Source organism: Bos javanicus, chromosome 20 (assembly GCF_032452875.1).
Source record: "Bos javanicus breed banteng chromosome 20, ARS-OSU_banteng_1.0, whole genome shotgun sequence".
NCBI lineage: Eukaryota > Metazoa > Chordata > Mammalia > Artiodactyla > Bovidae > Bos > Bos javanicus.
In genome coordinates, this window is record NC_083887.1 from 7,999,228 (window position 1) to 8,009,292 (window position 10,065).

General features: G+C 39.8%; 1 protein-coding gene across 3 annotated transcripts; it reads right to left on the reverse strand.

The window, feature by feature from the left end:
* Positions 1 to 459: 459 nt before the first annotated feature.
* On the reverse strand, positions 460 to 7,155 carry BTF3 (basic transcription factor 3). 3 transcript variants are annotated; one of them, XM_061393282.1, is made up of 6 exons: positions 6,784 to 7,155; positions 6,362 to 6,430; positions 3,439 to 3,552; positions 2,926 to 3,127; positions 1,796 to 1,852; positions 460 to 902 (listed from the first exon to the last, which is right to left on the reverse strand). In XM_061393282.1, exons 1-6 carry the CDS (start codon positions 6,913 to 6,915, stop codon positions 856 to 858), a joined length of 621 nt encoding a protein of 206 aa, XP_061249266.1. In that variant the 5' UTR covers positions 6,916 to 7,155; the 3' UTR covers positions 460 to 855. The 3 variants fall into 3 exon arrangements, with proteins under 3 accessions (XP_061249266.1, XP_061249267.1, XP_061249268.1); XM_061393283.1 differs by having other exon boundaries at positions 7,022 to 7,153; XM_061393284.1 differs by lacking the exon at positions 6,362 to 6,430 and having other exon boundaries at positions 7,022 to 7,152.
* Positions 7,156 to 10,065: the final 2,910 nt, after the last annotated feature.

Consider the following 10,065-nt stretch of genomic DNA (forward strand, 5'->3'; position numbering starts at 1 on the left):
GACAGAGGAGCCTGGTGGGCTGCAGTCCATGGGGTCGCTAAGTGTCGGACACAACTGAGCAACTTCACTTTCACTTTTCACTTTCATGCATTGGAGAAGGAAATGGCAACCCACTCCAGTGTTCTTGCCTGGAGAATCCCAGGGATGGGGAGCCTGGTGAGCTGCTTTCTATGGGGTTGCACAGAGTCAGACACGACTGAAGCGACTTAGCAGCAGCAGCAGCAGTTGTATCTACAAAATGGAGCTAATAGTCCCTACTTCATAGATTGAGGATTAAATGAAAGAAAACTATTATATATAAGACACTTAGTATCTTTACAATACAGACAATGTTAAGAGGAAACACTCCACTCACCCACCAGAGAATATTTTCTTATAATTACACCCATCACAAACCACGGAAGCCCAAGACCCACTGGAGAAAACGTTTTCCAACATAAGAATTTTATACCACCACTGTTACTTATACGGTCATTTAAATCTTTAATCAGATTCCATCCATGATTAGCAGTCATATTACATGCCATGATTAGCTGTCTATAAACAATTTTGCCTTCTGTGTACAAATTGGTATCAATGAAATAAAAAATAAAACCATATACTAGGCAAAGAATTTTATTTATCTTTGTCTCAAACTTTATTCTTAGGCTTCTTCAGCTTCATTAGCTGCAAAGAATGAATTGTATATAAGCAAAAACTGAAAAGAGCTGCAGTGTCCAGGGGCTTAGGCTTAAAAATATTAGAGATCTAGATTTTATCAGATCCATAAACAAAATTTTAAAAAGCAGTCATAATATAAAATAGCAGCTCCCAGTAACTTCTTCAAGATTTATCTTCTTCAGAAGTTAACTCAATTCAGTTTGCTTCATTCTTGGAAGCCTCATCAAAATTCTCCACAAGATCTAGGAAAAGGAAAAGAAAAAAGAGAAACTCAGGAAAAAAACCAAGTTTACAAAAATAATCATCAGTTGTTAAAAAGGAGATAGGAAAATGCTCTCAAAATATATCCTACAGTTAAAATTAGGATATATATTAAGACATTTTTTATTTCCAATGAGGCCACTAACCATTCGATGTATTTTGAAGTGTATAATTTGACATATAAATAACACAAGGAAAAGAGGGAGATATTAATTTTCAATGACACAACTACTATGCTTAAAGAATATATATGCCCCCTCCCTTCCCACTCCATTCTAAGAATTACAGTTTAGCAATGTAATATATTAGTCATGTTAGGGCAGAAACAAAGAATACCACGACACAATTTGAAGTTTTCCTTGACACCTCAGGACACCTGTCTATGCAAAGTAGTATTTCTGAGTCTAGGCAGTCTACTGTCCAATATTTGTTTCACAACAAAATAAATTATCCAGTGACAGCCAGGATAGAAAAATGCCTCACTACTGCCAAACAGGTTTTTCTGCTGATTTTAGAGTGATTATATACCAAGATATTTCTACAACTTCTTCATGCCGTCTCATACATCTATGGATCTCATACATCAGTGGGAAACAGGTGATTTGTGATCTACAAGTAGCTATTATACTGAGGTTACAACATACATACCTATTAACTCAATATTTAAGGTTAGATACCTTCCTAGGATTCCAAACAGAAAAACCAAGCCTAGAAACCTGACTTCCAACTGAATAACACTGTGATTTTTCCCCTTCTCCCTCTGCTCCACTTTACCCTATGACCCGCCTCCCCAGGTAATCTTTCCTATGGTGCAAAGATTCTTCATTCTCCCTTGCTAAGATTCTCTAGTTTAACCACAAGTGAAGGTTCCTACCTGGAACTTCATCATCATCCTCCTCTCCAGTGGCAAGTGGTGCTTTTCCATCCACAGCTGTGAGAGAAAACGTGAGTGTTCAACAAACACTAACCAAGAGAACAACAGATCAAAAGGCAAATGCTGTTACGACTCAGGTTTATGGTGACATGTGGGATTTCATCTATAATACTAGCAGTAACATGATAATCTGATGTCCACAAATAAGCACGAATACTAGTACCAGCCAACACGCCAAATTCCAAACCCATCCTTTCAATCCCACTGACCTACAACAGGGTAAAGGTAAATCCACATACCAAAAAACCTTTACTGAAGTGAAAATAAAAAACAAAAAAACTAAAGGTGCCTTTGACTGATAAGCCTGCACTTTCCTTTTACTACACAAGCGAGAGTGAACTACACTTGAAAGGTGAGACCTCACAGTACTAGCCGTGTATAATTTTCCGTGGCATCCTTCAAAAGCCTACCTCAGCTATGAAAGCAGGCTTTTCAGCAAGAAAAAACAAGCAAACACACACACAGACATACAAATTGATTAAAGCAGAGTGAGCAAATGTCAAGAAAAACATGGATGACTAAATAGCAGGTAATATAATAAATCCTGATTCATTCATTATTTCCACTGCTCAAAATTTTAATCAGAGGCCTTCAGCATAAAGTAGCTATCCCCCTTATGTACAACCTATTCAACCACACAACCAACCTTCTGCTCTAAACAGAATTCTCATTACACCATAATCCAGAGTAGTGGCAAGCCAATTCTTGAAGACTATTGGCAATACCAGTTGAATTTGTAAAACTAAAGAATATATTTTAATCTAAACTGCCATTCATTTTTAAAAAGTCCTCATTTCTAACTAAAAAAGGTAAAATTTTTAGTCTCTGATCTAAAAGAGAAAGCTAGTAGAAAAACATTTCATTTAATCAAGTATAATGATCATAGCATACCAGATAAACTACTGAACACACTAAGAACACCGGCTTAAAATCAATATAAAAATTTATATTCTTTAGAGGAAAGTTTACATTTCCAAATTTAAAGATATTCGTATCTATTTGCATCACACATTTCAGAACTCTACTGGTAAGTCAGTCACCCTGAGCAAAACCGCTACTAGCAAACTCACATTGTTTGGGCAGAGCTTCAGCCAGTCTCCTTAAACTGGTCAGACTGTCGGCACCAAGCTGGTTTAAGATGCTGGGGAGCATTTCTGTCAGTTGCTTTGTCTCAGCGTGGCCCGTAATGGTGAAAGTGTTTGCTGCCAGAGATGCCTGAACTTTAGGGTTGTTAAAGTGGATCACTGTTCCTTGATTTGTGAACATATTCACCTAAAAAGAAAAAAAAAAGTTAAACTAGCAACACCCATCAAAATCTCTTTAAAACTGAACATTTTTATTAAGCAGAAGCAGAAGTCTAAGCAACCTGTATTTCACTGTACTGCAGAAGCAAAATTCTGCCTGAAATGGAAAGTACGCCCTAATCGCTTTACCCTTAGTAATCTCCCTGATATTAATTGAGTACAAACAAATATTTTAGAGATGAAATTCTCTGCTGGAAGTAGAGTCAAAAATCATAAATGCATGAACAATAGTTTTTAGCCAAATCTTAATTTTGTGAAGAAATAAAATTTGACACTTACCTCTTCAATACCAGAGATATTGTTTACCCCTAACTTCTTTAAAGAGAACTGAAGTTTTTTGTCATCTGCTGTTGCTGTTCTATGAACCACCTTCTTCTTTCTGCGAGCAGTTCCCTATTGGAGGGAGAAAAAGAAAGAATACAGCACATGTTTATGCCACAAGAGGCATTTTCAAATGGACAGTTTCTAATTCCTTTCTGGCTTCTCAATCTGTGTTAAGAAAATTACAATAACCACAACCTTTTATGCAGTGAGTAGGCATATTAAGGCACTGATGAAAGCCAAAAAAGGGGAATGAAGAAAATTGCATACAAATCCTTCATAACTTCTACACTTCTAGTTTTGTCAGATATAAAGGAGTGATCTTTCCCAACTTTTACTTTTTAACATTATCTGCTCTAGAAATTATCTGAGGTAGCATGTGCCAACCTTAGTTAAGCCTCATTTAGAAACTCCATGTCAATAACCATTATTTAACCTTCTGTTTTTATATTAAAGAAAAACCAACCTTCATTAATCTTCACAGGCAAGATCCTAAAGACACAAGTCTATATACAGACTTCTACAGCACCTAAGAGTAAAACCCGAATTTCTTACCTTACCAGGCCCCTACACAATCTGCCCTGTCCCTATTATGCCACTCTTGACACTACTACACACACATTTACCTTCAGCCAAGTAAACCTTCTTGCTATTCCTTAAATAGGTCAAATATGCAAACAGGAGTCTCTGCATGTACTGCTCCCTCTTGTAACATTTGCACGACTCCCTACCTCACTTCAGATTTCTGCTCTTATGTCACCAAACCTGAGTGGCCTTTCCCAACCAACCAGTGAAAAACAGAAATTCCCACTCTATCTATCCAGGTTTTTCTTCAATCTAGTAGAGTACAGTATCTATACTCACTGAAGGCATACAACTTGATGAATGAATAAAATACAGTCTTCAGGAAGACTTGCCTCCTGTGCACTTACACCCAATCTCCACATACCCATCTTCCCAAAGCTCAAGCCACCATCTGTCTGTGCCTCCCCCAAACTGCAGTTAACACCCAATCACCACGACCTCTGCGTGTTGAAAATGCTTCCATTTCACTATGTATACTACACTATGAAAAGTTTCCTACTTTTTTAAAGATGCCTATCCCTCCTACTAGGACTAAAGTCCCCCTCTAACGACTTTCAACTTCTTAAATTTTATACTCTCAGGATTGAGCAATAGTAAAGCCTTAAACAAATCATAGTGTACCTGAAGAAAATATCAATAGCTACAAAAAATACGGATTATGAAACCCCTCAAAAACCTTTAAGAATAAACATTATCTTGAAGTGGTCATGCAGATACCCTGGTTTCCAAAGAATTCTCTCTAAAATACATCCCAAAGAATTACATAAGATTCTAAAAACAAAACCAGTCTGCATTCTTTATGTTTCACACTCCTGACATTCAATTTTTACTGAAATAATTTATTATCAATGCTCTGACCAGATATTGAAAAAAAGGGCCTTCACAGCATTTACCTAAAAATACCTAATGCTTGTAGATACCTCTAAAGCAACACTAACTCATCTAATTTCATATACCACAGTAAGTAGGTTTCTTAAAAGGTGAAGAAAATGTTCCCACATTACAATGATGACAGAAAGACTACCTACATTAACAATTAAAATTTAATCCTACACCGGCCTTAAGAATCTTCAACTTCCCTGTACTCTAGAATCTCTTTTACAAGTTAAAGGCTAATGATGAGATTAACAACAACAACAACAGGCACATTATTCACCTGACTCCTCTGAAACCTGCACTGAAAGGAATGATGATTAACAACCTACAGGAGCACCCAAACATCGACCCACAAGGAATGAGTCTTCTTGGCACCTGAAGGTCACATCTAGCTTGTAACAATTGCTGAAAAAGAAGAAACACCTACTACTGTTAATGGGTAGGTGCTGATCTGAAAACCAGCTTTGGGAGACGACGGGAAGGGAGGATTGGATCCTTTCACTACTGGCAAAATCAGTACTTAACAGACTCAACTTGAAGTCAAATGCTTAAAGTGGGAAAAACTAATAGACAATAAACTTGTAGCATGGAAGCTTTATACAAGTTTTACCAAGTAAAGACATGTTCTGTTTCAACAGGCTACCACACCTTGTTAAGCACTAGGAACGTACTAACACAATGCAAAATAACATTCGGTAGACCTCTGGTAGAGTGCATTTTTTTATTTAAGCAAATTAGAGAATCTAAATCTTATCAAGTTCAAAAAAGAATCCCCTTGAAGGGGACCAACAGCCACCAGAAAAAATCAATTAACCAAAACCTGATCATTTAAAAACCTGCCACTCATCACTCTCATTTTCTCAGTTTTAGTGTAATTAAAAGTAAAAATGGAAAGATACCTACACAGGTAGTATTTCCAAATCCAGTCATTGCTCTTGCATCCCTATGCAAAGTACTATAAGAATGACATCTTCAAATACCCCGGAAAATATACAACTACTCTAGACTGCATTTAGCTAAGAAAAGATTACAGAAACGTCTTAATTTACAAGTGACCTGAACTTCCAACTATTAAGTACAATTACCCAGAGCTATTTGAAAAGATAGGTGAAACTCAAATTCAGTTTTAGTTGTTTATTAAAAAAAAAAAAATCAAGCACCGACTTTACACAACTTAGGTTATAAAGTCAATGACAAAACAAGCCAAGGGTTTTAAGGGCCACGTGATGACCTAACTGAAATGATACACAGACTACACTGTATATCTAATTTAATTCCTGCCATTCCCTTCACACGATTTGCTAGTTCGGTGAAATGCCCTCTCGAAACAAAGTGACAAGTCAGTTATATCAGAAATCAAAGGAGAAAAAACCTAAACCACAAAGCTTCAAAACAAAAACCCCCAACTATTTAAACTTACTTTCCCACCAATGCGCACTTGTGCCTGCAGTTTGGCGAGTTTCTCCTGGTTCATGATAGTTTCTTTCATCTAAAAAAACAGGAAACCCTCAGCGAGGAAAGCTCTAGTTCACTCCAGCATTCCACGCTCGTTATTTCCCAAGACACCAGCAGAATACATGTCCTACACAGGCGAAGGCCTGGATCCCAAACCCACCCCGCCAAGCTCCCGAATTTCAATTTTCGAGGGAGCCCAAAGAGCACCCGCTTTCCCATCCCACTCCCACAACTCCCCAGCTCTTTACAAGCCCAGAGAAAGGGCTCTAATCCACGCCGGATCGCCCCCACCCCCACCAACCCCCACCCCCACCCCCCGGCCCCGGCCTGGCCTCGGCCTAGCCAGGGCCTGCCCTGCCCAGCCACTCTCCGCAAGCCTCGCGGTACCTGAGGCTCCTGTCCTCGGGTTCCGCCGGGAGGTGGAGGAAGAGATGCCGCCGCCTCGCCCCCAGGGCAGCCGCCCCTGGCCCGACCTCGACCCCGAGAGTCAGCCTGAGTGGGTGCGCCTGTCCGTCGCATCGCCTTCCTCTCCTCAGCCCTGTCCCTCCCTGTCTCGCTCCTTCCGGGAACTTCCCGCCCCCGTTCCCGTCCGCCTCCCACGCCGGCGTCCAGAGCCTTTTTGTACCTTGTTGGAGCGGAAATGGGGCCGCGCGGGGGACTAGGGTTGGCGCTCAGGTGGTCTCGGGCAGACCAGCTGAGGTTAGGCGCACACACGCGGGGACGCAAGATGGCAGCTAGAGGGAGGCCGGAAGTGACGCAACGCCACTTCCTCCAAAAGTCAGGAAACGGACTTCTGCGAGCGCTCAGTGCCTGGCTGCGCACGCGCGGCCTCACGGGGCTGCGTTTGTGACGGTTCCGTGTGCCCTCCTTCCCTCGTCCAGCAATGGCAGGGTTGAGACCGCAGGAGAGACTGGGCTGGCAGCACCGCGAGTGGCCCTGGGAAGGCTGTGGAGGGGCCAGAGAACACGGTTCTTTGCATAGTTAGGGTTGAGTAAGTCGCACTGTCTCAGGGCCCCATCCCCAAGTTCTAAAGGCTCAGAAGACAGCGCCTGTTAACGTTTGCGGAAATAAGTGGGGCAACTAGAGTGTGCTCACCTATTTAGCCAACTCTCCACTCGCTGGGAGGTGTAGATTGGAGCAATCATCGGAATGCTTTAGAATTTCCCCTTCCGCCCGATTTAATCTTTACTAAGAGCTTTTGTTTAAAAAAAAAAAAAAAAAGGCTAATTTAGCTTTCCAAAGTTAGGTTGGTTGCCGGACCATGGTTCAGAATTTCTGGGAAGCGTGTTCAGAAAGCAGACCTGAGTCCTATCTCTCAGCGATTCATTCTGACTGAGGATAGGAGGAAGTAATCTGCAATTCAGCAGGTGGCTAACCACTTTAGATCCGTGAACTTACTTACCTTACTTCTTATGAGTCTTAGATAAAAAGTTGACTACTTGATACCAGTTGACATGGATTTGACTATTAGCGATTCACAGTTGAGAATTAATGAACTAGGGTCTTAATAACAATTTTCCACTGGGTTAATGCTGTGTTGGCTCTTTGTTGAATCCTCACAGAAAGCTTATGAGATAGGTACTCTACATATTCATAGCGTGGGAACTGAGGCTTAGAGAATTAAAGGTGTGAAAATAGACATACACAGCCCCATCTTACCTCCACCAAGTCTATCCATCTATATGTATCTGAACGTGTTTGTTGTCTTCCCTCCTGTTACACATGAAAGAAATAGTCCCTCTGCTTGTTTCACTCAGGTCCTTGATTCTTCTGTTACTGCTTCCCTCTTATATGTTTTCTCCCTTTCAACTAGATCATTCTGCCAGTACACTGAATATGCCTTAGAATCAGGTATCTTAACAGAAAACAAAACAAAATTTTGACTTCTCTTCACCTCCAATCGAGCTTCGCTGGTGGCTCAGCTGGTAAAGAATCCGCCTGCAATGCAGGAGACTGGGATTCGATCCCTGGGCTGGGGCGATTTCCTGAAGATGGGAAAGGCTACCCACTCCAGCATTCTGGCCTGGAGAATTCCATGGATTGTATAGACCATGGGGTCGCAAAGAGTCGGACACGACTGAGTGACTTTCACTTCCCCTCGTCACTGCTTAATTTTTGTGTTCCTTTTTATAGCAAAATTTCTCCCCAAATTGTCTAAACCTCCATCTTGAAAAATGCAGAGGCAAATTCTCAGTTCTCATTTTAGGCAGTATTTGACTCACTTCGCCCTTCTACATTTTCAAACATTTTCTTCTCTAAGCTTCCAGAACATCTCACCTGGTTTCCTTTTACTTTATTGGCATCTCTTCAGTCTGCTTTATTTTCTTCCTCTGACTTCTAAATATTAGAGATGCTCACATCTTAGTCCTATGTTCTTTTCTGTCTATATTCTCCCTAAATGGTTTCATCCCATGGTTATAAATATCTTCATTTTGGTAAGTCCTAAAATTATAATTCCAATTTTTTGACTATCAGACTGAACATTCTTTTTGCATTATTATGGAAAACTTCAGGCACATGAAATTAAAAATAATATAATGAACCTCCATAAGTTCATCACCCAATCATCAACCATTATTAAACTAACACATAGACTCATTGTTCTTTTTTTAACCGATTTTTTTCACTCACACACACTCACATTAGTATTTTAGCAGCAGGCAGGATGTTTCCCCAACCAGGGATCAAACCCCGACCTCTGTAGTGAAAGCACTGAATCCTAGCCACAAGGCCACCAGGAAACTCATTATTCTTAATATGGTAGGGTGGTTACTTATTTTTCATTTTTGAAGTTGACATATTTGCAGACCTCTGTTCCATATATATTTTAGGTTTTGTTCAATTATTTGAATTTTTTTCCCCTGGGGATTGATTGTGTAGATTTGGGAAGCGTTTTAAATCTTTATTCATTAGTGTATGAGTCTGCATTCAATTGCAGGAAATATATCTGACTATTTTAAATGTATACCGATTTAACATGGGGAATTGGTATTTAGAATATTGTTTAAAGGGTTGGAGGAGCAGGCTTTCTGAAATGAGTCCCAGGATAATACTGCCAAACTGGGCTGTCAAGGAAACTACTACGCTGTCCCCTGGATGATGGAGAACCAGGACTCCACAACTGAACTTTTTGATGTTAAGAATACACTGCTGTAGCTACAATTCAAAAATTTAGAAGATATTGTAACAGTAAGTACTCAAAGCAAATGACTAGGCTTTGGAAAGCTGCTGCAGAAAATACCAGGATCTTAACCATGCTCACCAGCCAAAACACAAAGTAGCAAAAAAATTTTTGCTACTTCCCAAATTTTACTTAAATGTATCCAGTTGACAGAAATCACTTACCTCTAGAACTCTAACTGCCTGCAGAATTGTAGTGTTTAAAATTTCAAGATTTATAGGACAAGAAAGGAAGCTTGAAAGAACTTTGAATGCTGATTCTTCACATTCACAACCACCATAATGCATCTGTTTTTCAAATATTTTATGCACTTCAATAGACATAACTTTTTGAAGATCTTATTCAGTCTTTGTTAGCTGGATTCCCAGGCATAAAATAGTCTTTTTTTTTTATTTTTTAGATATTGCAAATATCTTCTCGTGGTCTGTTACATTTGTAGTACGCTTGTTGAACAAAATCATTACTTTTTAACCTCAAGGTGATGCATC